This window comes from Zeus faber (genome assembly GCF_960531495.2).
Source record: "Zeus faber genome assembly, chromosome: 7".
Taxonomy (NCBI): Eukaryota; Metazoa; Chordata; class Actinopteri; order Zeiformes; family Zeidae; genus Zeus; species Zeus faber.
Genome location: NC_137203.1, coordinates 33568521 through 33596507, shown reverse-complemented (window position 1 = coordinate 33596507; position 27987 = coordinate 33568521). Strand labels below are relative to the sequence as shown.

At 42.8% G+C, this 27987-nt stretch overlaps 1 protein-coding gene across 4 annotated transcripts in view; it reads left to right on the top strand.

Moving 5' to 3' along the window:
• Positions 1–27775, top strand: part of top3b (DNA topoisomerase III beta) — a 49133-nt gene extending 21358 nt beyond the window's left edge. For 2 of the 4 annotated variants that reach the window (XM_080004640.1, XM_080004639.1), the window contains 5 exons: positions 10473–10674; positions 14933–15120; positions 15907–16184; positions 27123–27160; positions 27364–27775. In XM_080004640.1, the coding sequence (XP_079860766.1) occupies positions 10473–10674; positions 14933–15120; positions 15907–16184; positions 27123–27126 (672 nt within the window). In that variant the 3' untranslated portion in view covers positions 27127–27160; positions 27364–27775. Of the gene's footprint in view, positions 1–10472; positions 10675–14932; positions 15121–15906; positions 16265–27122; positions 27161–27363 lie in introns of those variants that run through there. The other 2 variants (XM_080004641.1, XM_080004638.1) reach the window with 2 other exon arrangements.
• The last annotated feature ends 212 nt before the right edge of the window (positions 27776–27987 follow it).

Below are 27987 nucleotides of genomic sequence, written 5' to 3'. Positions count from 1 at the left end.
ATTTTAATGTGCGTAGCCTTTTTTGGATTTCGACTGTATCAACACCAAATTTGGTATACCACATTGCGGGACTGAGATTCACATTTCTAACATAAATGAGCCAGAAGGTCCAAAAACATGGCCGCCAACCAAACCAAAGCAATGTTGAAAATGCGGGGCTTAACAGAAAATTGGCTCATCATTAAATCATTAATCATTGGTCCGGTCATCATAAATCTTGGTAGATATCTTCAGTCCATTTTTGGGAAGGGAATACACCGCATTCCAAATTATTATGCAAATTATATGTTTCTCTGATTTCCCTAAATAGTCGATGCAAATGACAGTCAATATAATTTCCAAGTCATCAACCCTTAGGGTATAATTTGAATGTTATTGAACAAACCTCCCAATGGTAAAAGTAGTTTTTTTTCAAAAATAAACTCAAAATGCACTGTTCCAAATTATTATGCACAACAGAGTTTCAAAACATTTTATAGGTTGTAAAGAACTGAAAATGGTAATTTGTTGAATTTGCAGTATTAGGAGGTCATGTTTACTGAAATCAAAAGCTATTTCAATCAAAAACATCTTAACAGACCAAGTTACATGTTAACATGGGATCCCTTCTTTGATATCACCTTCACAATTCTTGCATCCATTGAACTTGTGAGTTTTTGGAAAGTTTCTGCTTGAATTTCTTTGCAGGATGTCCATATAGCCTCCCAGAGCTGCTGTTTTGATGTGAACTGCCTCCCACCCTCAGATCTTTGGCTTGAGGATGCTCCAAAGGTTCTCAATAGGGTTGAGGTCAGGGCAGGGTGGGGGCCACACCATGAGTTTCTCTCCTTTTATGCCCATAGCAGCCAATGACACAGAGATATTCTTTGCAGCATGGTGCATTGTCATGCATGAAGATGATTTTGCTGTGGAAGGCACGGTTCTTCTTTTTGTACCATGGAAGAAAGTGGTCAGTCAGAAACTCTATATACTTTGCCTAGGTCATTTTCACACCTTCGGGGACCCTAAAGGGGCCTGCTAGCTCTCTCCTCATGATGCTGACCTTAGAGTGTGTGATTATCGAAACGCTACATCCATTGTGATGACACAAGTGTGAGAATTAAACTAGCTGAAGTGACTTTCCTCGGCTTTGTGACACCCGAAACCTGCTCGTTGCTGCTTGTGGCTTTAATTTTGGCCGAATGGGCTGCTTCCTTCTGTTGAGCGCAAAAAGGTTTGAACCTGTGAATTGCTGCTTGCGGCTATATTTATTCTTCGTTGTCTGATGCCGTGTCACAAAAGAAACATGAAACTTGGCCCAATATCTTGCAGGAAAAACATGCGTCTAAAGGTGGAGGTACACTTAAAAAGAAGTAGAATTTTTTGACCAAAAGAACGTGTTCAGAACAAGATAAGAACAAATTGACGTGAGATCTGGGTACTTGCGGTGTTCTCTGCGCAAGCCCCTGGGGCAAACTTTGCCTTTCGTCTTTCTCTCGTTCTGAGACCTCCCCTTGTCGCCATTGGTCCAAATGCCGTTGTCAGGGCACGGGACGGACTTCCACCTCCCTTTCCAAGTCACTCAATCCCCTCCTTTTCCCGGTTCAGCAAGCTTGTTTTTTTTCCAGAGCCACAACATTCTGAGCATGTTTTATATGTATCGTATCTCTTCAAATATAAACCGGTAAACAAGGGTGTGCGTGTGTGCGTGTGTGTGTGTGTTTTCTTTCTCCTCCAGCACTGTGCCACACACCTCCTGTGCGGTTCCTGTGTTCTGGTCACACATCGGAACACCCACACAAAGAAATCCACATAGAGACACATGCACAAAGGGTCGCCCTAGAGGGTTCGAACAACAGGTCTCTAACCCCCCCCCCCCCCCCCAACCCCCGCACCGAACAATTTGAATTCAGGTTGATGTGCGTCATTTCTCGCGATAGAAAAATACATGCCCACAGTTTTTCTCACGTTAAGAGTTTGACAACAGTGAGTTAACCAGTCTGATACTTTGTTCAATACTGCAGTGAGTTTGGAAGTAGCTTGTTCTCTTGTTTTAGCACGGGTGTAAATAACGGTCATCTGTGTACATCTGGATGTGGACCTCTGGGCAAATCAAGGGCAGTTCATTAATGTATAAGCTAAATAGAATTGGTCCAAGGATTGATCAGAATTCAGATTCTTGTGCACTGTTTTCTTGAGTTTAGTTATGACTCCAACCATGTTAATGCATTAGTTGTGAAATCCAAAATTTCGATAAAAGAACATTATGATTTACTGTATCACAGGCCTTTTTAAAAATGAAGGAAAACAGCACCAACCACACCCCCACTTGCGCTGTATTGTGGTTGCCCACTGCTCCTAGGTATAGGAAGGGTCAAATGCAGAGAACTAATTTCCTCCAGAGGGATTAATAAATAAACTAAAATAAAATAATATAAACCCATATATGAACCTGTGTTTTGTTACCTTTCTTGCTACCAATGTCAAATTATGATATGATAGCCCAGTCAGTAAATTTAGTGATTTGGTTATTCTTTCTGGTCTATTGCTGAATATTAGATCAGTCTGGGTTTAAGATGATGGGGTGATTCGAGTGGCCTTGAATTACTTGGCTTAGGTCAAACTTCCTTGCTATGTCCTTCAGCTTTTTCCTATTTGACTTCTCAGCCAAATTAATATTTCGATCCCCAACCGGAATTAACTCTTTATTTGTGTTCTTTCATGGTGTTTCTTAGACATTAATAGAACATGGTTTTTGATGAGAGAGGTCTGTATATACCAACAACAGTGAAGGACATGCGTTGGGATACAATACTTGTTCCAGAAATGCATTCCATATCCATAGAACTGCTGAATTCAATTTCTTTACAGATTATGCAGTCTTTCACGTACATAAACAGTCCACCGCTCCTGCCCAGTTTTCAGTCTGTTCTAAAGACATTATATCTGGTACTAGGTATGCAGTGTTAGGTGATGAGTCCGTTAGCCACGTTTCAGACAAATTTCATGCCTGGACAGTCCTGTCGCACCATGTGATCATCCTCGCATTCCCGTCATCACTAATGACAGGAATGAAACTCAGTTGAGCTTACCTTGACTGCGAAAACATGTAAATTTTCACCAAACAATATTTCAATCATGATAAAGCGTCAGCTTGATAAATCCATCATGAGGTTCCTGCATTGTTCTAAGCACAATCATTATTTTTACTTAATTCTCTAACTATATCCCTCCTTTTTGACAAATGGTACCTACCATATGTCAAACAAGTAAAACAATGAAAAAAATAGTGGGAAATATACAGCTCAGTACATACAGTACCAAGTGGCTCTGCCACTACAATAATTCAGTGCAGGATGCCTTTGAGTAGAGGAAAAAACAAAGTTAGTGAACCTGTATCCTCATCTGTGGAGGAGACAACCATCATTAGACAGAGCAAAAACTGGGTCCGGCGACTTTGTTGGCTGCATTGGCTCCAACATTTCCTATAGAGATGGGGTCAAGTACATTAATGTAAACAACACAAATAGGAAGATCAAAATGGGGGGCGGCGGTTATGACATCACAACATTAAACAGATGTTTTGTACGTCTCATCAATCCGCTACACCACACTGTATCATACTTGCCTGTACATATTCGTGCAAACAAAAATATAAACAAAAAACAGTTTAGAAAAACTGAACACAACCAGTTGTACAACGATGGACACAAACTGTTTTATACAAAAACAGATGACGGACAAACAAACCAAACAAAAACCCTGCTTTTGTTGTACTCATGAGTTTAAATCGTTGTAGTTGAACTTTTCAAGAACTTCAATAGCAAGGGGCGAAGCCACAACGGCTATCGCTGTCAAGCAATCATGTCAGTGAAGAAGAGAAGTTGGTGTAAGCAAAGTGAAAGTTGCACATGTTGATGATGGAGAGGTGATGTCTGAGAGAAACAGGCCGGTTTGCTTCGTAGCAAGATAAAGGCTACAGCATGTAATCAACCCAATGACCCCGGTACCAAGTTTCCAAGCATATTGCATATGCAATTTCCATAAGATTGCAACAACACAGCTAACATTAAACCATCTCATTCACCCACAGTTAAAGTAATCCAGCAAACCTAACATGGAGCTGGTGCAAAAAACTTGTTCGAAAAGCAACAAAAGGTTTAACCGTCTAATGGCTGGGCAAGCATTGCCTCATTCCATGATCCAAAAACAACAATACCACAACAGCCAAGAAAGGCCATGCCAGGGTGCGACCCTGAGGAGACAAAATAAATGTCATGACTCAAATAGTGAACGTTCTTTTGTGCCGGCTGGAGTTATAAGGGAAAAAATAAACTGTAAACATCTTGTTCTAACTATTTTAGGAATTCCTGTGTATCTACGACAGAAGCAGATCAATAAACTACAATATTCTTATAAGTGTCCTGCCATTGATAAATTCAAAACCAGTCAAAATAAATTTCCGTAATGTGGCAGAAGAAAACATTTACCGAAGGCTCCACATAACTTCAACAATGAGTTAAGCAACTAGAGAGGGTAGGGAAAAATGTGATTCACATACGAAAACATTTTAATATTTAGCGTTCAATAGTATATTCCTATTGTAATGTATTATTTATTTATTTGTATAATTCTTACTTCTACCCTTAAAGGTACAATTAATAACTACAAACAATAAGCCTGAGATGTCAGCAGCCATCAATCTAATAGAACCCTAACGTCATCAATCTAATACGAGCCTAACTGGCGTTGATAAATAACATTTGATCAACTATCGATTATCTCACCGTCAATTTACGTTACTCAACTCCTAAAAATTACATTTATTATGTGCTAAGCTTTGAAATACTAGTCTTACCTTTTGGACAGGGAGTATTCAACTATAAGTCCCATCATTCTGCAGCCTGATTACAGAAAAATGGAGAGGTTATTTGGCATTCCAATCAAGTTAACACCTTTTTAAAACAAATATATATGTATAATGACAATAACATAGCCAGCATTCAAATTGAGACCATCTAAAACCATATATCATAAACCATATTAATAAAATATTTGTCAATCAATGAAGCAATCACTTTCATCTATAATCTGTGTACTATCAGGATAAACAGATTGATAAAACAATGGCTGAGAAAACACAGAAGCAGTCCCAGTGGTAAGCACACAGATATCATTTCCAGCAGGACTTCAGGTGGTCAGTCATTCCATAGCTCTTAGTTGGAGTACAAATTCCAATTGCAGTCATTCAGTTTCATGTTTTATCTGATGCAGTGACATCACCGAATGCAGGTCCAAAGAAGCACAGTTGATTAGGCTCCTCAACTGTGCACATCTTTTTCGATTGTGTGTTTGCTGTACTTCATGTTCATTGGTGGAGGGAAGGATCAGCAGGAGTCAACGCTTGCATTTGATTTCCCATAACAGAAGTTTTTTTGTTGTTCAGAAAATGTCCCAAGTTATTCAGCCTGATGTTGGCCAAACTGGATCTTGTATACAAGGTTTTCACAGACCTGCAGGAGTTGGCATGTCTCTCAGCAGGATATCAGTAAAATAGGAATGTTCTTTTGGGCTTGTGTGGAAAACCCTAAGGTGCTTAATGTATTGTTCTCATACATTATCATAAAATGAAAGGAGAGGTGTACCACTGTAAGAAGCAGTATCATAGAGATAATCACTCCGGGGTGCTCTGACAACAGTGTTAACACTAATCCTTAACTCAGCTTCTGAAGATTGCTTCAACAACTAGACTAGACAACTAGAATGTCATATTAAAATAAGAACTAATCAAGAATTATTCTGGTTCTATAATGCACTCTATAATATCTGATGCTTTTATACATTTTAACAATGGAGCTCAATATGGGATATAGAGCTATAATAATTCCAATTGAGCCTTTTAAATAATAAAATTTGCAAATCAGTTAAATACAAATAGTAATAATATCAATAATTTACAAGGACCTTTGAATGCTGGTCATGTTATGGCCTCAATTGTAGAGCAATTCTCTTTGATCTGATCTCTTTGTCAGTCCTCCCAGTCTTCCCAATCAGACGCAGTCACATCTACACTGTTCAAAACTGCAGTCAGTGGATTCCTGCTTAAAACTGCGGCAATAAAACACTGAATAAATGGGTTGGTTAATTCATCAATACATAATTACAACATTAATCGAATCAAAAGATACTTTCAAGTTTAAACTTAAAATTTTTGAATATCCAAATAAAAAAAATAAAATAAACATCTAAATGGCCAACGTATTTCACATTTATTTAAGTGTTTAAATTTTTAGTAAGTGGACGTACAAAATCCATTACCTCTCTTGTATACAAAACAAAACAATTATTCCTCTTTGTTAAACTATTTAAGTTTTATACTGTATATCAACATCTACCTTCTTCAATGTCAAAACGAGATTGCTTCTAGAGTAAGACAAAAATAAAAATTAATAATATTAATAATTTTGTTTAATTATACTTAAACAATCACCAGCCTTACTGAGAAAAACAAAAAGTAACCGGTAAGGATTTGAAACATACAAACACAGTTGTATATCACACCAAAACTAACAATTCACTCATGCAACAGCATGTTTTAATGTATAGTGTTTAATCTATACTATTTAGTTATTTATCATATCCTTTGATTTAGAATTTCCAATGTACTAATGCTTTGTGCCATGGTGCCAATTTGTTACTGTTGTAACACTGCAGACTATCCCTCTGTGGGATAGATAAAGGATTATCTTATCTCAACCAGCAGATCACTTTGACACAAGAACACAAAAGGGAAAAAAAATACCTCTTCAAAAACCAAAAACGAATAAATTTCTGCTGCTACTATGCATCGTATCTGCTCTCCGCGATGTCTTAAAACATATTTTGGAAGCAATTTTTTTTTTAATTTATATTGATCAATTTAGTTTTTATAAATTTGGAATGCTTTGCCATAGAATCTATTAACAAACTATAGTGCTAAAAAAAACAAAAACTCACCGTACTCCTAACCTAACCAAAGTCCCTTTAAATGAACCAAAGACACTTTCCAGCAACTAAAACCTGCTTCAACTCACCACAACACTATTATCAATATCACAATCATCTCTCTAAACACAATCCAACAGTTCAAACCATTCAATATCTATTCACACTACCACAGCAGAGACCTCTGTTGTACACCATTTGACAATTAGTTAAATCATTCAGTCCTGCAGCTTCCTCTGCGGAACCAATATCCTACTAAATTAATTTTACACTCACTCTGCTCCAAGTTCCATCCTAAACAAAGAATCCCAGATGCATCATGGGCAAACTTTCCCACTTTCATTGTCATTGTCTTACACATCTCAACTTCCCTAATCTGTTCAGTCTATCATTACCTTTACAGTTCTCTCTCGCCTTGTCATATATTAAAATATTTTTATATTTTTTTCCCAAAATCAATTTAAAACCTTAGAGTATCCTTTCTAGCAATCCTACCAGATGTTTTAGATTATAATGCTACTTGAGAGTGAGATTTTTATCAGCCAGGGGCCTAAACATATTCCAAGAAACTGGTAGAATCTCTCTGAACTCATCTCATCCATACATGTTCCAGAGTGATCAATCAGCCACACACCAATTTGATCACACAGGATTCATGTGAAAGTGTATTATACTGCAAATAGAGTCACACAGTGGGCCCTTGAACTCTGTCCTTTTCCTAACTATTTAAAACTTCCTGAAACTAGTTGGAAAGTAAGTCCCATAGCTGGATTATCAAGACCTCCAAAATAAAATGTAAAAACAAAGATAGTAAAAACAATAAACAAAACAATAATTAGAATCATTATAATAACTTATTATTATTGTTTTTGAGTTTATTTTTATTCCCTGTTTTTTATAATAATTTTTACTCTAATTAATTTTATTGTATTTCTACAACGTCAAAAGTTTTTCACCAAGGTTTGGTGAAAGAGAGAGAAACAAGAGAGAGAAACATTTTGACTTAATTTATTAATTAATCTAATGTAATCTTGACAATAACAGTTTCTTAACTAAGTTATTGACTAATAACTTAGTTTTTAAACTATTCCCAACGCTTTGCTAGGTAGGATCAACAATGCTGTTCAATATTATGTATACAATAATGTTGACTTACTAGTGAATAAAAAATATATATATATATAAAATAAAGATAAACAAACAAAAACCATGATTCTCTTGATCGATGCAATATTGGCCACTTCCACTACCCTTCCTACTTGCACCGCATGCAAACAGGCCAAACATCTATCTGAGGGGGGAGGATTTTAACAACAAAGAAGCTTACACAGAGCTATTTCCTCCACAATAGCTTTTACTTCGATCTTCTCTGATCGGTACAATATCTCAGTTAGTCCTCACCTTAATTTGTTTGGGACTTTGTGTTGTCTCCGCTGGATCTGCCCGTCATGACCAGATGACTCCTTCTCGGATGTCTTTACGATCGGTTCCTGCCTGCCGTTGTGCACACAACCTAGGCATGAAGAGGTCCAACAGAGCCAAGCAGAAATCCTGCCGACAACACCAAAGCTGTGGAAGAAATTCTTCTGCAGAGATCAGTGAGGTTAATCTGCCCGCTACAAGAAAATACAAACTGAGAATATTCAAGATATTTATTCTGCAGAATAAAGAGAAAGGTTTAGGACTGCTCCAAAGCAGTGTTCTGACCAGTCTGGTGTTATTTCTGATGAAGAGGGCTTTATACAAAGACAGAGGGTGTGGCCTGGGTCAGAAGTCATTTACAAGTCTGTGCCCCCCAACTGTTTCCCTGGATGTTCCCCTTAGACAGTGAATTCACAGGAACTTGTAAACTTGACTTGGCAGACCACAATTACAATCTCTTACAATGGATCGCCTGTGGTTATTCTTCATCTCCATACGAGGTAAACAGGACAAAATGTGATCTGGTTTTTCCATGTTAGAATTGACATTGTAAAGAGAAAGAACATTTCTCTTTACATAAACCCTGGGGGGCTCCTGGGAAAACAGAGACAATGTTTTAAAACCCCTCTTCTACAGGTAGAGGCCTTTGTCCTTATTCAAAAGGATCGTATGCATTTTTCTCTCACAAAGCTTGTTGTCCTGCAAGTTGTGAGTTGGGCCCCCATGGATCAAGCTTGTTGTTCTAGCACAACCCACAGCTGCTATCTGTGGAATTTAGAGTGCAAGTCAGGACCCTGAACTCTTTGTCCTGTTCCTCAAACCATTCCTGAACAATTTTTGCAGTGTGGCAGGGCGCATTGTCCTGCTGGAAAGGAGGCGACTGCCATCAGGTAATACCGTTGCCATGAAGGGATGTTCTTGGTCTGCAACCATGTTTAGGTATATGGTACGTGTCAAAGTAGAAAGAAGAAGAAACAATCTTTATTTGTCACACAACACACCACACTACAACACATGCTTGCCCACACGCACACGCTTTGGATGGTGGCCAGTGAAATGGTTCCTCTGCATTTAACCCATCCTGGCTTGTCCTTCCTCCGGGGCCACAGCCAGGAGCAGTGGGCAGCATACGTGCGCGCCCGGGGACCAGGTGATGAGTGTCCATCGCTGGTCAGACGATGATGTGTGCATGTTTTTGAGGGGGGGTTCTCTGATTGTTCTTCCTTGGACCAGTTTTGGTAGGTACTAACCACTGCATTCCGAGAACACCCCACCAGACCTGCCATTTTGGCGATGCTTTGACCCAGTCATCCAGCCATCACAATTTGGCCCTTGTCCAAGTCCCTCAGGTCTTTACATTTGCCCATTTTTCCTGCCTTCAACACCTCAACTTTAAGAACTGACTATTAACTTGCTGCCTAATATATCCCACCCCTTGACAGGTGCCATTGGAAAGAGATGATACATTTTATTCACTTCACCTGTCAGTGGTTTTAATGTTGTGGCTAAACGGTGTAGTTTTTCCTTCATATTATACCTATGGTGAAATTGTTATTTTTATATTCAGTATTTATAGATCCTAAATTAATTGCAATTTTTATGGATATTCAATATTTATTTTTACCATATTTCATGGACGTTTGCCATCATGTCAACGTCATGATGTCGAATAGATTTGCGTGGGGAAAGTGTAGTGTAAGCGTGTCTTTCTGCTGTGGTGTGCAAATGTTAAAACCTTACTCACTTGTGAGGCGGAATCTTGACAGCTGCCCAATTAAATTCAATGGCTTAACATTTATGTTCAACCCAGGCCTTATTAAAAGTTTTGTTCCCATCATTTATAACCATGCATAGCACAACCATGCCGAATGCTTTATTTTGAGTTTCCCATTTTCTAACAGGACTTTAACATGTTTTTAAGGGTTAAACTTTTGCATTTATGTACAGTGAGAAACTGCAGCAGAGTGGTAATAAGTTTCTCAATTGTTAAGTGCTCACTGAGGTTGTGCTATGAGGGTCTGGGCTGAATAACAGCAAACCAATTCTTCAACATCGTCTCCTCATCACCACCATCACTCACTCTCCAGGCCAAACCCAGCCGGCTGCACTGCTCGCACTGCGACGAGACATACAGCCTCTCCCAGAACGGAGTGATCAAGTTGTACAAGGAGCTGCGCTGTCCGCTGGATGACTTTGAGTTGCTGCTGTGGACCTCAGGGGCCCGGGGCAAGAGCTACCCCCTATGCCCTTACTGCTTCAGCAACCCCCCCTTCAGGGACATGAAAAAAGGTGTGTGTGATTGTTCTATATTATTTTTTCTGGGTTAAAGAAGCACTGTGTAAGTGTGCCTAGTGTAGCTATTTACCAGGTGAGTGAATAATATTAAATAACAATTTACCCTCTACAAGCGTATGAAGATAACCGCTCCTCAAGTCCAGTCGGAACACATTAATTGTTTACCACGTTCATTGATTTTGGGTGATAGTGAGTGACGGGTCAAAATGAAAATGTAGAACACTACCCTTACTTGTCAATATTAATTTTTATTGTTTCTTTTGTTTTAGCAGTTATTATTTCACCCCTGCATATGCAACGCTTGCATTTCCATGCTCATTAAAAGGGACGATAAACAGAAATATATTGCAACAGAAATATATTTAAGATTAAATTCCTATTTCAAGTGGCAGCCTGGCAAGCAGCGAGGGCCACTTGAGGTTGGACCTTGAGGTTGGGGGGGAAAACATGTTATAGGCACATACAACATCAATGCACCAATAATACAACCATACAGTACATCAATAACACAGAGTAACGGGATATTGTGCTGTTATACTGTGACTGACCCGTTCTGTTCCCTAGCCGTCTGTCTCTACCAAGACTACATTGCGTATTGGGATAATTGCACCAGGTGTGTGACAGTAAAAACTGAAGTGATCAGAGAATTGTGGGAAGACAAGACGGAAGCGAACGGAAGATTGGTGGGGAGAAAAGGTGGAAGTGATCAGAGAAGAAGAGTAAAAAGAGTGATCGGCGATCTGAGGTTCCTGCGTGTCTCCACTGTCTGATATCCCTGCATGACTCCGCTGTCTGACGTCACTGCGTGACTCCGCTGTCTGAGGTTCCTGCGTGTCTGCTGTCTAAGGTTCCTGTGTGACTACGCTGTCTGTGGTCCCTGGACCACTCCACAATCTGATGTGACTGCGCAACTTCTGTGAAAGTAATCAAATGACTGAAGTTTGGACTCTAACCGACCAATCTCCTTTTATTTTATGGTACTTTTGTTTCATTTTTCTTGTATATTGATTCATTATTTAGGATTTAATTTTGATCTATTTTGGAGGGTGTTAGCGGTGCATTCATTGTTGGACTGTATGCGCACTGGACTTACCCTTTTTCTAATAATCTAAAATAATCTCAAGGCTCTACAAAGGTTTCTGGGAAAGGCGGGCACCATTTTGTTCCAAACTTTTCACAGGTGGCAGATCCCTTGAATGACTTGACCGCAAGGGGCCCTGTTTCGATGGACAGCTGAGTGCCAGACCGCTTTTAAAACCCTTAAATGCAAATCTTGTTGCTTCGCCCATTCTAGGACACCCCAACTTTGATTTGCCTTTTGTGGTATATACTGATGCAAGTGATGTCGGACTGGGTGCTGTGCTGTTTCAACGGACTGGACTCTGGAGTGTGGAGGTGCTGGCATTTGCCAGCAGAACAAAATTACTCAATGATTGAATGAGGCTGTCTTGCTATTGTCTGGGCTTTTGAAAACTGGCGGTACTATCTGGAAGGTTGGTACTTCACTGTGGTCACTGATCATTCTTCCCCTGTGTGGGTATTCAAAATTAATAAACCCAGCACCAGGCTAATCAGATGGGCTTTTTGTCTGCAAGAATTCACCTTTGCGGTGGAGTACAGAAAGAGCAAATACAATACTGTCCCTGATGCATTGTCCAGATGGCCTGTGGATCCTACATATGCTACTGTCCTGTCGAGCAGCTGAGATTCACCCCAAACGTCCCAACAGAATGATCCAGAGGTGCAGGTTTCGTACCAGACAATCCTGGAAAGAGAGAGAAAAGAAAATCAACACTTCCAAAAAGTTGACTGTCATTGAGGACAACGTTTACCATGCAGTGCAGCTACTCCACAAAACGCTAAGGTGTACATACCCAAACAGATACGACTTAAATTGAAACAACACTTCCATGAAGAGCCAATAGCTGGACACTTGGGCAGGTTCAAAAATGACAAGCAATTGCAAGCTCTGCTGTACTGACCAATCCCTGCCTGGATGTTAAGGCACGCATCCATAACTGTCAGGTGTGTCAATTATACAAATCTGAAGGCCGAAAAACTGCAGGTATGCTACAACAAACTGGTTTCCCAACCTGGGCAAATGTTAGGTGTGGATTTGATGGGACTGTTTTCTAGGGGCCTGAATCAGAACGAGTACTGACTGATTTTTGTAGATTACTATTCCAAGTCTGTGGAGCTTTTGGTAGTCTCCAGGCCACAGCGAGGGCAGTCTCCAACATCCTCAAAAAAGAGATCCTGACCCACTGGGGAGTGCCAGACTACATCCTGTTGGACCAGGGTGTACACTTTATTTCTGATATCTTTAGAGAGACCTGTCAAAGATGGAACCTTAACATAAATTGGCGATAGCCTATCACCCACAAAAAAATCTCACAGAGGGTAAATCGTACCCTGAAGACAATGGTTGCTTTCTACGTAGGGACCCAGCCCTGAATTCTGCAGTGCAAGAGACCACAGGAGTCACTCCTGCACCTGAGTCGTCCAGTTCCATGTCCTTTGGATATTGTTCTGCAACCCTAGAAGGTTCCTCCTGATTCTGCATCCTACGATCAGGTTCAGCTTTATGAATTGAAGGCCCTCGTAAGTAAGAACCTCATGAAGGTCCTTGTCAAACAAAAGATGAACTATGACAAGGGGAGACGAGAACTGCAGTTCCAGGTCCGTAATCGGGTGTGAGTACACTCCCATCCATATTCAAGAGCAGAAAAAGCTTTCTCAGCCAAGCTTGCCCCCAAATGGAGGGGACCATATAGGTTGGTTGGGCAGCTGGGCCCTCTGAACTACCGAGCGATAACGGATGCCACTAGTGAGGACACAAGCCTTGTCCATGTCTCACACCTTAAGGCCTGCTGCCCCTCGGTGAAGGAAATGGAAGAAATTGAGCACTGCAAAGTCCTAGACATTCTACGGGAGGAGAGTAATGAGAAGACTTGAGTTTCCAGCCCTAAAGTCTTCAAATTTAAAGGTCGTTGCCCCTCGGCTGACAAGCAGAAAAAAAGTTATGAAGACCTTGGCTCTGGAGGGTAATGTGGAGAGTTTTTTTGGGTCCCCTGACGCCAAAATCCCACAATCTACGTTACGTTACCAGTTGAGGGGGAAAAAAAGTGTATTAAAGATTTGAAATGAATGTATTGGAATTGGATACTGTAAATGAGAGCTTCCTTGCATTTTCCGTTCAAGTTACGCCTTCCATGGCAATGGTCTACCTCCTTCAGGGGTGGGGATGTGTGACGGTCCTGATCTATTCTCTAGCCAGATCACTCTACCAAGTCTCCCGTGCATATTGGGGTAATTGCACCAGTTGCTTGAGAGTAAGAATGGAAGTGATCAGAGAAGGATTGTGGGAAGAAAAGTTGTCAACTGTGCATTCGTTGCTGGGCTTTATGCACACTGGACTGACCTGTTGGGTCTATTTATACCAGGCTGGTTTTATTCATTGAATGCCCAAGGTACGGGACATTGTGTGAAAGTGGGTCTTAGTTTATATTAGGTCATGCAGATTATGTGAATTGGTGGCTGGGCTGCAAAATCATGTAATAAGCTGTAAATTAACTGGTGAACTGTTTATTTTCCTTATCCAAATATAAGCAGTTAAAAGAAAGGTTTTTTTTTTTGTTATTGCACTCAATGTAAGGGTTTATGTAAACAGACATAAGTCCTTTGTACTGTTGATGACTGACTGATCTAGATGAGAACGAGCTCACATTATAAAAATGGAGAAATACTTCTAGGCACACCCCTTCACAATGTGTAGTCTATGGTTAAAATTGTTACATATCGTTACATATCAATGCTTTAACTACTGCTGTGCATTAACCATAATTGTGCGCCTAAGTATGACACTTGCTCTTGCTTTAAATATATACATATTTGATATAAATAAATACCATTTTACCCTTTATTATCTGAACCGCACAGCAATTACTTTCACTCGGGAGACTGGGGAAGACATAAGACATGAATGAACCTGAAATGAGAACTGTTCCTTACTCAAGTTTATTTGAACTTCACCGCAAACATACATGTTTAAATCGTACATTATTTACTCACAGTATGATCCAGAAATATAACATCAGTTAATTACACTTTGTCAGAAACAAAACATCTGAAGATCTGATAGTGTGTGTGTGTGTGTGCGTGTGTGCGTGTGTGTGTGTGTGTTTTCTTGCTCTACAAAAGATACATACATACATACATACATGTACAATTGTTCACCTGCCTTATTTCTCAGGCATGGGGTGTAATGAATGCACCCATCCGTCCTGCCAACATTCACTCAACTCTCTGGGCATCGGTCAGTGCGTGGAGTGCGAGAGTGGCATCCTGGTGCTGGACCCAACCTCGGGCCCAAAGTGGAGGATGGCCTGTAACAAATGCAACGTGGTGGTGCACTTCTTCGAGCACGCACACAGGGTGCAGGTAAGCACATAAAACTATCAATTTAGTTGTCTGTCCGTTGCATGTGAGGATTTTTGGCTTCTTGGCAGCATTACTTGTATCCCTAGTGTGTGCCAAAGTACTTATTATTCTAACTTATGTACTAACTGAGATACATACTTATTATTGAAGAGAAACTTAACCAAATGTTTATCTCAAGTCTTAGCTCCTACAGTGTCGGCTGGAATCCCAAAATGTGTGATTCCCTGTGATCACCCGTCCTTGCTTTATCCAAAAGTGTGTCCATTACTGAGTCAGAAATGACAGTCTTGATATTTCCCCCATCGTCTTTTTACTAGGGGTGCAACGGATCACAAAACTTACGGTTCGGATCGTATCACAGTTTTGAACCACTGATCGAATCTTTGTTCAGATCACCAAAGAGAAAAAATTCCATTTATTCAGTAAAGCAAGGAATTTTCCCATGGCCTTAAATGAAAACAACATTCAATATGTCAAATGTTGAAATAAAATATTAAAATTCGTAAAATATTCAATACTTAAATTAAAGTCTAATATGAGACGCGCATGATAACTTCTTCCTTTTAACATGGTAGTAAATGTAAGAATATGATTGTATCTGCCCCCAGTAACTGAATTTAATCCCAGCCACTGTTACTTTTCAGCAACAATCCCATGACCAACAGCTAAACAGCTATCTCTGACTGTTTTTTGGTAGAGCAGATTGCTTCAAAAAGTTAAAAACAGCTCAATTTATGGTGAATATCCCCCCATGCTTCAACCACCACCCCACCCACCCCCCACTAGGTGGCACAGGAGAGCTGCGAGGCGTGCGATGCCTCTCTGGTGGTGGTAGACTTCAACAAGACGCGGAGCCCGCTGCCCGCAGGCGAGACACAACACGCAGGCTGCGTGTTCTGCGACCGGGTTTTTCAGGACCTAGTGGAGCTTAAACATGCCAACATGAGGCACCCCATGCACGGTGGCGGGGTGTCCAGGCGCGGCGGGCGGGGCCGTGGAAGGGGCCGCCGGGGCACCGCCAAAAAGCCCAAAGACAAAATGGCCGCACTCGCTGCTTACTTTGTGTAAGTGTGCAGCTTTTTATTTTTTAATAATGTGTTTATGTTTTACTGTTTGGAAATAGTAAAATATTAAATGGAAGAGATTTGCTGTCTTATTTGCCGTCCCATTACTGAAATTATTTTTTTATTTGTATTTTGTGCCATCCATGTATTTTCAGAGTTATACTCATTTTTTTAAATGACAAATTTCCAGATTTATGATACAATTTTTTATATTAAATAGTCAACATCACAACAGTCATATTTCCTATTTGTATAATGTTAATACACTTGCCAAATTTACATTTGAAGGATGTCTCCTCCTCCATGGTCTCCAGCTCCTCCAGTATGGAATGTCTACCAAAAGGGTGTGCCACGGACCGTAATGGAAAACAATGTATACGATTGTGAATGTTCAAATCAACTACAAATGCTTCAGTATAGTTGGTGCAGTCAGTTTGAACTTCAACTTGGAAGTTTTTCTCTTTTTTTTTTCCAGGTCACTTTCAACTAATCTGGCCCTCCAGATCATACATGACAATAATTGTTAGTGGATGTGGAATATATACAGTATGTATAGACAATGGAATACAGAAAAATAGCACAAAGAGTATATTGAGATATACACCAGCCACTTTATTAGGTACACCTGTGCAATTGCTTGTGAACACAAATAGCTAATCAGCCAATCAAATGGCAGCAACTCATTGCATTTAGGCATGTAGACATGGTGAGGATGACTTGCTGAAGTTCAAACCGAGCATCAGAATGGGGAAGAAAGGGGGTTTAAGTGACTTTGAATGTTACATGGTTGTTGGTGCTAGATGGGCTGGTCTGAGTATTTCAGAAACTGCTGACCTACTGGGATTTTCACACAACCATCTCTAGGGTTTACAGAGAATGGTCCTAAAAAGAGAAAATATCCAGTGCGAGGCAGTTGTGTGGATGAAAATGCCTTGTTGATGTCAGAGGAGAATGGGCAGACTGGTTCAAGACGATAGAAAAGCAACAGTAACTCAAATAACCACTTACAGCCAAGGTATGCAGAATACCATCTCTGAACGCACAAGATGTCAAACCTTGAAGCAGATGGGCTACAGCAGCAGAAGACCACACTGGGTGTGGTGCATTGCACTGCTGCCTCACAGCAAGAAGGTCCTCGGTTCGATACCCGCCTGGGGCGCTGTTGGCACCGTGCTCCGCTGGTCACACATCATCGTCTGACCAGCGATGGACACTTGGTGCCAGGTACCCGGGCACGTAGACGAATGCTGCCCACTGCTCCTGGCTGCCCAGTTGGAGGAAGGACAAGCCAGGATGGGTCAAATGCAGAGGCCTCATTTCACCGGCCACCATCCAAAGCGTGTGTGTGTGTGTGTGTGTATGCATGTAGTGTGGTGTGTTGCGTGACAATTAAAGATGCTTCTTCCTCTTCTTCAATAGAAGATTGGAAAAACGTTGCCTGGTCTGATGAGTCTCGATTTCAGCTGCGACATTCAGAGGGTAGGGTCAGAATTTGGCGTAAACAACATGAAAGCATGGATCCATCCTGCCTTGTGTCAAGGCTGGTGGTGGTGTAATGGTGTGGGGGATATTTTCTTGGCACACTTTGGGCCCCTTAGTACCAATTAAGCATGGTTTAAACACCACAGCATACCTGAGTATTGTTGCTGATCATGTCCATCCCTGTATGAGCACAGTGTACCCATCTTCTGATGGCTACTTCCAGCAGGATAATGCATCATGTCACAGAGCTCAAATCATCTCAAACTGGTTTCTTGAACATGACAATGAGTTCACTGTACTCCAATGGCCTCCACAGTCACCAGATCTCAATCCAATAGAGACCCTTTGGGATGTGTTGGAACGGGAGATTTGCATCATGGATGTGCAGCCGACAAATCTGCAGCAACTGCGTGATGCTATCATGTCAATATGGATCAAAATCTCTGAGGAATGTTTCCAACACCTTGTTGAATCTATGGCACGAAGAATTAAGGCAGTTCTAAAGGCAACCCGCTACTAGCAATGTGTACCTAATAAAGTAGCTGGTGTTTATCTTAAAAAATTTAAAAAAATACTAATGCTCACCATCCTCCTAATAACATAATCATAATTTTGTTATAATATAGTGTTCACACCTAAAATAATTACAAGGGAAATAACATCTTGTGTTGACAGATCAAAATTGCAAGGCTGTACTAACTGCTCTAATAGAGTGCTGCAGGGATGACGTGTTTTTGTAGGCCAACCTGGAAATTAGCATCGCCCTGGTTCCCTTGACAAAATGCTTATTTTCTGCAATAATCCAAAATCCAATGGAAAAACTCCACTGGATTTTGGAATAGTGCAGAAAATAAGCTGTGTGGCAAACAAAAGTTTAGAAATGTGTAAGTATCACACGTTTCCTTCAGCAAGATAATCTTCACAAATGAACACCACTTTTATGATTTTTGAAGCGCAAATGCAATCGCCAGAAGTAAAAAGCTAAGGTTAGGCTATAAACCACAAGTGGCAAACTTTTTGGCTTGAGGGCCACATTTTGTTTTTAAAACTGACCGGTGGACCAGACCATTAGTAGATGAGGTGAAGAATGAGCAAGCATAAAGTGTAAAATATATGTGAAATTGATTTCTTCTTATCCCATTTTTTTAATTAATAACTCACCATTGATGGATTTAATGAGAACACTGTTGCTGGTCACCTGGTTTTGCCGGCGCAACCAAATCTGGTACCATTTTTTTTTTTTTTTTGTGGAAATTCAGTGCCCGGGTGTTCATCAGTAAGCTGGGCTCTGGCCTGTTTTGCTTATGTTCATCACACTGAACATCTGTTCACACACACAGGTATAGCCAAATAACACCAGCATCTTCTGTGCCAACTGTCGGATGTTTGAAAAATTTGTCTCATTCAGTGAATCATAAAACGTATCCAGTCTGACGGAGTTGAACTTCTCCCTTAGTACAGAGTCAGACTAAAGATCAATCAGCTCCAACTGTAATGTCTGCGGTGCTGCCTCATAATCGAAAGACAGGGAGCATGACGGCAGCTTAAGTGACCTTTCAAACTTCAAAATCAGAGTCAACGGAAGAATTCTCCATGAAGGTCGTCCAGCGATTTACTTTATTTGCTCGCATGTTGAGGGGCTTCTTTCAGCGGCGCAAGCGTGGGGAAATGTGCAAATTATTTGTTTGTCATTTGTTTACAGAACAAAGTCAATTTTACCTTGAAGGCTTTCACGTTCGATTACATGTCGTATACAAACTGATCCTTTCCTTGTAGCTTCACGTTCAGCTAATTCATGTGTGCCAATATGTCCACAGCGAATGCTGAATCACAAAGCCAGTGTCCGTCTTTCAGCTCGAGGAAATCACCGGCTTTCCCCATTAACTGCAAAAATGGATAAAAAGTGAAAATGTCTTAAGCTTGTGTTAACCACAGACCTTTTTGTGAGAAGGGTCCAGCTGCAGACCTTTCTGCTGAGGACCCTTAGTTCTGTGAGCCAATGGGGGTTGAGTATGAGCTCCAGCCTGAGGTCCCTGTTCTGTGAGCCAATGGGGTTTGAGCATGGCCTTAATTCTGCATTTGACTCCACCCACAGCTTCTTATTCTGTGAGCCAATGGGGCTTGGGGCTTATCAGTCCATGTGGACTGATAAAGTGGAAGACTTTAAAGAGCACGGTTTTCCTCCCTTCCCTCCGTTAAATCCATGCCTGCCGCCGGTACTCGGGGTGAGAACGTTTGTATGTTTGGTGGGCGGCGACCAACCCGTCCCTCCAGCAGAAACCAGGCGGCGTCCAGATTTTTGGACCGGTCTCACCAATGCACTTTCCATGATAAAGGAGCTCCCTGACGGCCCCATCGAGCCGAACGGCATGATCGGGTCCCACCTTCAATAACTGGTCGAGCAAATGCACAGGACGTCGAAAGAGGATGAGAAGATACAACTGAGGCGCACCCTCAACACTCTACTGGTCATTGGCGGGGCCGACGACACACACAGACACCCCCCGGCAACCGCCACGGCCGCGTCTTGCCCTCCTGCTCCGCTTCCTCCTTCGTCGCCTCCGTGGACAGCGCTCCCAGCGAAGCAGCCAGCTCCCTGGCGGGGTTTTAAGAGCCGCCGCCCAGCTTGCACCTGGTCCATTCCGCCCCAGGAGCCGCCGAGGAAGCAAAGGAGGCACCAGTGACTCTTTGGAGGGTGCTGATTGTATTAATTCGGGCTCTGTGTGTACACTGTTTTGATAAAAAACACAAAGATCAACTTAAAGCTGTCTTCCCGTTGAAATTCAGTCTGTCGACTCAGCCACAGCTGTTATAGAGTACATGCATCCCCCACACTGTGTGAGCTGGCGGCCATTGACCCTTCAGTTAAAAGGCAACGCGGATTCACGGCACCAAAGCAACAGTTTTCCCTTGCCATTCAGTCAAATCTCCGCCACATACATTTCTCTGCAAAAGATATGTGTAGTGATGAACCTACGAGTGCCATTAAGCGTCGTGTGGACAACGCACACAGTGTGCGCTCCTCTCTCTTTGGTGTGTGAGAGTATGAGCGCCCCCCAGCGTCACGTTTATGATCACCCCCCTCCTACACGGCAACTTAATGATGTCAGTGACCCCTCCCTGGCAGGGAGTCTGTGCATAATGTGATCACCAGAGACTTCTGCTCAGTCCTTTTGGTCCGAGTTCCCCATGGGTCACTCTGGAGAACACTCCGACACAGGCGACGGCGGCAGGGGCCCTAGCTTGGCTCGTCTCAGTAACAACCGCTGCGCATCAAATAAATGCACGCCAACTCTCAGCGCATTATTCACAGTGGCCGTGCCTATTTATATTGGACAACTGCATGGACAGGCTGATCAGCAGAGGTTACACACTGCAGTTCGCCTCGATGGGATTCTGGAAACAGTTCTGTCATCCCAAGAGTGTCTCGCTCTTCAAAGAGAGCTACGGGAACTCCTTTTGGAAAAATGCAATTTACAGGGTCCCCCATGGAGGGAAATCAGGGGTTTTAGTCCCGTTATTTCCTGATCCCAAGAAAGACGGGAGGTATGATGTCTCTCCACGTAAATACACTGGAACTCCTCACAGTGTGGAAAGTGATCCAGCATTTCAGTTCGCTGCTGCAGAATCAGCAGCGATGGCAGCCTACTGTACATAAAACTCCGGGAGGAGTGTACTCAGCACAGCTGTTGAACACAGCCAGACAGCTGCTGTGGTGGACGCACACACACTTACTCTCCATAAGAACAGTGTATATTCCGGCCGTACTGAACAAGAGGGCTGATACAGACGTGGATCTGTTTGCCGCACGCAGAAACACACGGTGGACTATCTGGTTCTCACTGAGCCCGCGAGACGATCTTCCGCTGGGAGTGGACGCGTTTGCGCATCAGTTATGACCCAGTTATGATCCTTTACACTTTCCCACCGGTCCCGTTGATTCTATGACAGAGTGCAAGAGGAATGGCTGGAGGCTATTCTGATAGCCCCGGAGTGCATGGGCGCATCATGGTTCCCACACCTGCAGCAGCTCTGACATCTGGGAAGCGAGTTAGTGGTTAATCTTAATCTAATCGCTTCCGGTCTGAGAGGATGCTGGCGTTTATGTCGCCGCTTCTTAGTCGGTTCATTTAGGTTTAATTTAAGTATTTTCGCTGCTTTCCTAAAGTTCTTTCTATGCTAGTTCACTACTTCATACCACCATCCTGTTACAACAGCATGAAGGTCGTGGATTTCTGTTTTTACGTTACGGTACTTACCCTCTCTGCCGATCAGCTGTCAGGGGGTAATGTTAGCTGCCTATCAGCTGTTAGCATCCGCAGCCCAGCTATCAAGCTATCCCTGCTAGCTAGCACGATTCCTTCATCTCCTGGGTCTTCAGCTCGGATTTCCTCCTCCCTCCACACTTGGATTATCCCCCAATGGATTGATTTTTGGCACACTACCTGGACTGTTCATGACTTCTCTCCTACTCCTGTCATTGCACTGCAGGCTGCGGCTGTCCGAGGCTCGGCTTCTCGTTCTCGGCTCGTAGCTTGCTGGCTATCTGCTGCTGTCGATATGGTGCTCAAATACTCCTCTCTCATCCTTCGGATGTTTTCATGTTCAGCTGCGCCTATCTGTCTGGACGTTATTAAATCACTCAGACTCTTACAACGCCCCTGCTATATATACAGAGCATTCCGACACAAGTTTATTCATTCGGATTCCAATAACGCTAACGCTGTTCCTGTAATATCATCCCCTGCGCATTTCCGTGTTGCACGTCTACGACAACACAGCGCAGCACATCACGTGTGCACTAGCTGTCTGAAGCCCTTGGTCTATGCTGACAGTATCACTTCTCCCATCCTGCCTTACTCCTCTATAGTTTCCTTCATGCTGCTCAACACCCGCTCCTTAAATAATAAAGCACAACTTATTCGTGATATTATCACTGACAGAGAACTTGATTTTCTATGTCTTGCTGAGACATTGCAAAATCAGAAGGACTTTGTAATACTCAACCAAGCCACTCCCCCAGGATATGTGTACTTTCAGAAACCCCGCTCCGTAGGCCATGGGCCAAGGGCTGGCTGTCATCCACCGAACTGACATCCTGGTCACAGAAATCCCCATACCGAAATTGAACCTCTTTTGAGTATATTAGATTCTCACTCTCTGGGTCTCCACAACTCCAGATTGTCGTCATATACACCCCCCCCCCCCCCCCCAAAGGCCTCCACCACCTTCATGTCTGAGCTTACGGAGCTATTGTCCCCAAGTCTCCATCTAACCTTCTGCTGGGAGACTTCAATATCCACGTCGACTCCTCCAGTTGCAGCTTCGCCGCTGAATTCCTGTCACTGTTGGGACTATTTTAACATCATGCAGCATGTCCAAGGCCCCACCCACGTTAAAGGTCACACTTTAGACCTAGTCTGCTCTACCGTTACCCCCCCCCCCATCTGCGGTGCCTGGACCTGGCAGTATCGGACCATCACAACGTCCTCTTCACCGTCCGTGTCCCCCTGCCCATGCAGCACCCTGGTCGTACCATCACCTTCAGGAATATTGTCAGTGGGTGCACCAGCTCTATCTAACCTGCTTGCGACCTACATGGCCCTGGCTCCCCCTGACACCTAGTCGCCCACTATAACTTTGCTCTATCCAGTAGCCTGGACACTCTGGCCCCCCTTAAATCCTGGACTGTATGCTATACCCGCCGCGCCCCCTGGTATACCACCGACCCCCGCACCATGAAGGCCACCAGTCGTCGGTTGGAGCGGCTCTACAACCGAACTGGCCTAACTGTCGCCCGTCTGGCCTTTGAAGACCATGTGCGGTCCTACAAGGAGGAACTCTCCAAGACCAAGATCAAATATTACTCCACCCTTATTGGCTCACAGCAAAACCACCCCAGAACACTATTCACCACCATATACACTCCCTTGCTGCCTCCCACAATGCCGACACCCCTGACCTCTGCACCAAAGTTCCTGGACTTTTTCCAGGCTAAAGTAGACACTATTCACCAACAACTCCTGGTCCCTGCCCCCTCTCCTCCCAACGTGTCCCAGACACTGGGCAGTGTGCCCTCAGCTGCCCCCCCCCTCTCTCTTCCTTCTCCCTAGTGGATGCTTCACTAGTCTCAAGGTTGGTGACCAAAGCCAAAGCCTCCACCTGTTCCCTGGACCCTATGCCAACGGCGTTGGTGAAATCCTGCCTTTCTACCCTCTGTCCCTCCATCACAGACATGATCAACTCCTCCCTCGCATCTGGTACAGTTACCCCCGGTTTCAAAATTGCCTCCATCACTCCCATCCTAAAGAAGCATGGTCTGGACCCTGACGATCTCAACAACTACTGGCCAATCTCTAACCTTCCATTCCTCAGTAAGGTCCTGGAAAGAGCAGTGGCCGCCCAGCTCCATCAACATCTGTCCAACCATGAGCTCTACGAACCCCTGCAGTCAGCCGACAGAGCACACCACAGCACAGAGACCGCCCTAATGAAGATCACCAATGACCTCCTCGCTGCAGACTCCGGTAACATCAGTATCCTCATCCTCCTGGACCTCTCCCTTTGACACGGTTTCCCACACAGTTCTTTCTCAAATGCCTATCCGACCTCCTTGGCGTCACCGGTACAGCATGGTTTCAATCATATCTATCAAACAGAACTCAGTTTGTCAAAATAAACGGCTCCTCCTCCCCTCACGCCTCAGTCAACCATGGTGTCCCTCAAGGCTCTGTGCTCGGTCCAGTACTCTTCATCTCCTGCTCCCCCTCGGCCAGATCATTCGTTACCATGGTTTCAACTTCCACTGCTACGCTGATGATACACTGCTTTATCTCAGCACTTCACCATCCACTCAGCTCCCCCACAGTCTCTGGTCATCTGCCTCCATGCCATAAAAACCTGATCGACAACTAACCTACTGAAACTCAATAGCAAAAAGTCAGAGCTCATGGTTGTGGCCCCAAAGCCGCTGCTGCGGAAGGTTGGAGAGCTCCTCCTCCTCGTTGACGGGTGTTCCATCAAAACATCTCCCGAGGTCCGTAAACTGGATGTTATCCTGGACTTTACCCTCTCCTTTCAGTGTCACATCACCATCACCAGGTTCGCCTTCTATCACCTCAAAAACATCTCCCGTCTCCGTCCCTCACTCTCTGTGGTAGAAACCCTCATCCATGCTTTCATCGCCTCCCGGTTGGACTACTGTAACAGAGTCCTGTCCAGGGTTTCCAGCAAAGCCCTGGACAGGCTCCAGTATGTGCAGAACTCAGCTCCCAGGGTTCTCACTCACACCAAGCCCTGGCAGCACATCACCCCCACCCTCATCCACCTCCACCATTCACAGAGCCTGTTCTTGCACTACAGAGACACACACTACTGTGTGAGGCTATTTCACAGGCATCTCTCTCCTCTGGGACGGATCCCACGGAGAGCATCAGAGCACACTCCCCCAGGGGAATTTCATCCTCCACGTGTTGCATGGAGGAATGTCATTGGAAGACATTTGCACTGTACCTCTTCTTTTATTTGCAGGATGTCTCCCGTTTTTCTACGACTCACTCTGGACTGAATATTTTGTCAGAGTGATTGGTCCCGGATCTTTTGTGCGCTCTCCTTACAGTTACAGTACGTAACCCTCGTCTCCACTCATCACAGCAGGAGGATTATTTGTTCCCAGCCGGTATACCACTATAGAAAAGTTATTCTTCTGCTGAAATGAGTCCTGTGGTGTGTCATTACGCATGACACAGTGGCTGGGAATGGAGCGTGATTTGTTACTGGAGTAGGTATGATTGTGCTTATGATACCGGGCGGACCCAGTGAGACATAGACTATATCCTGCTCTGCCTTTAACAAACTAGTGATAGCCTTAAAGGGCGGAGCTTATACAAAAGAAAACGTTATTTATCTATTGTTACTCCAGATTCTATGGGTATAAGTGCAGCCCTTTAAGCTTTGGGTCTCACTAGCCCCGGAAAATGGTTGAAGAAAAAGCTATTTTATGGGAGCTGATTGACGGTCGCACCCACTACTTATACGCAAGGTGCGTCCGTAAGTGAGGCCCACAGTAGGTGGGCGTGGACTAAAAGATTTCAGTGCTGCGGGTGCGCGAGAGGGCTAAACCCAACGATAGCCTTAAATGGCTGCGCTTATAGTCATAGAATCTGGAGTTACAGTAGGTAACTAACGTTTCTGAACAAATTTGAGGTGAGAAATTAGCAATGCAGTTGCTGAATCTTCCCTCAAATTAGATCAACAAAGCCTAATTTAAAAGTTAGTTCCGACTTTCGTGGTCGTGCTTCAAGCTTGTGGGGGGCACTGAAGCGAAGCAGCAAAGCCCCAAACGACTACACGTCTAAGTAACTTTAGTCTAATACTACTTTTATGTAATCAAATATTACAATAATGCTGGTAATTGATTCATATTTGTATTCAGAATGAACGCTTTGTAGTTAAATGCATTAACTCCGACTGTAAGCCTGTTAGTGTACTATTATAATTTCCCATTGAGGTCAGCGAGTAAGCTAACATTAGCTTGCCGTTTACTGTATACAGCCTGTGGTAGCTCATTAGCCGCCAGCATTAGCTTTCCAACAAATGCTGTTCTAATAAACGTACAATGTGTGATCAGCAACTCACTATATAACTAAAACACCATACGGTTTTCTTCATTTTTCCTGATCATTATAATTATTGTTCTTATTAGGGGCTGCGGTCTTGTCGTTCGAGTTTGATCAATATCGATCTATATTTGGAGTAGAAATTAGTGAACAAATTTAATTTGACGTAATTTGATGAGTTTCAGTAGTGAGCGGCTTTGTGACATCATCATCCGAAGTAATATAATACCGTTGTCACACCAAAGTGAGTGGGTTAACCCCTTATTTATTTAATTTTATTTTTACCCGCTAACAATAGCCGAATGACACCTTGCCCATTGCCAGGAGAAATGCCGGGAGAAATGCAGTTTTCTGTGTCATGTTTGATGTCACGAACATGTCGGGAAGGGGAATTTATTTATTTGAATTTATGCGCTAACGTCCGGAAGTTCAACGTGTGTCGTATTGCGCGGGTAAAGGGGCCAAAATTAGTGGGTTGACCTGGGTGTCCTGGTCACATCAGTGCCAATCAGAGGTGGAGCTGATTAAAACTTGTCAATTGCCGGGTTTAACCCGGCACTGAGACCCGGGTTTTTTGTTTCCCACTGATGACAAATGCTGGATGTTAGCGGGTGTTACCGGGTTTTTGGTGCAGTTGGAAAGCAGTATAAGTCCAAGCGTTCCAACAACTCCAGGCGTTCATCTCTCAGAACTCATTCGCGTCCAGCCGCTTGCGACACCTAGGCAATGTGAACGTAGTCTTTGTTATGCTATATAGTCGATGATTGTGCATGTATTGATATATCATATTCAGAGATTAATGAATGAATGAATGATTTATTTACGTTTCATTCCACAGATGAGGCCCATCTCACATGGGATAACAAGACAACATTGGTATGTTTCTCTTCACCAGTACTGTATTACTCTGTCTATAGCACTTTATATGAAAACTGTGACCTTGCATTTTTCCGTAGGTCAAAGGTTGCATGAAAATTGTAACCAAAGGGAAAAAACCTTTTTGGTGAGAAATGTTTAGAGCTGTAGAACTGTTGCAATGGAACACTGTAAAAGGACTTCAAATTGTTTTTGTCTTGTAGACTATGCAAGAGCACATTCCTGGGAGCTGAGTGGGTGAGAAACAACCTCATCCGGAGGTGAAAGGGAAAGTAGATGAACTCTTCTATCTTATGATGGGATCCAGACATCAAAAGGAAGTCATAGAAAAACTACTTGAAAACATGATGAAGAAGGTCAGAGGGCAATGGAGAATTTTTTGTTTGATTTTGAACATCAAGATGACTGATTTGTTCATGTCTGACGTTAGAAACGCTTGACATTCCCGTGTGCACATGCTTTAAAAGGCCATAAAATAAAATTGTTGGGAATCAATAGCCTACCTACTGTGTTGAAAACGTTTTTTCTTTGGACCCCTACAATCACTGCTTGCAGCTACAGTGGAATTTGTATTTTTTTAATCTGGTAGGTTTTAAATAACTGGGTGACAATTATCAATGTAATGGAAGTTTGTGGAGCTTCAGAGCTCATACTTATCCCCTGTAGTTTGGAATGATTGAAAAGGCACTCATACATATAACTATATTAATGAAATTAATACATTTGTTTTTGCGATCAATTATTAAATAACTAATATTGATTAATTTCTTATTTGTAATATATATTACAGTATATCGTTTTCATATGTTTATAATTAGATTTCTAAT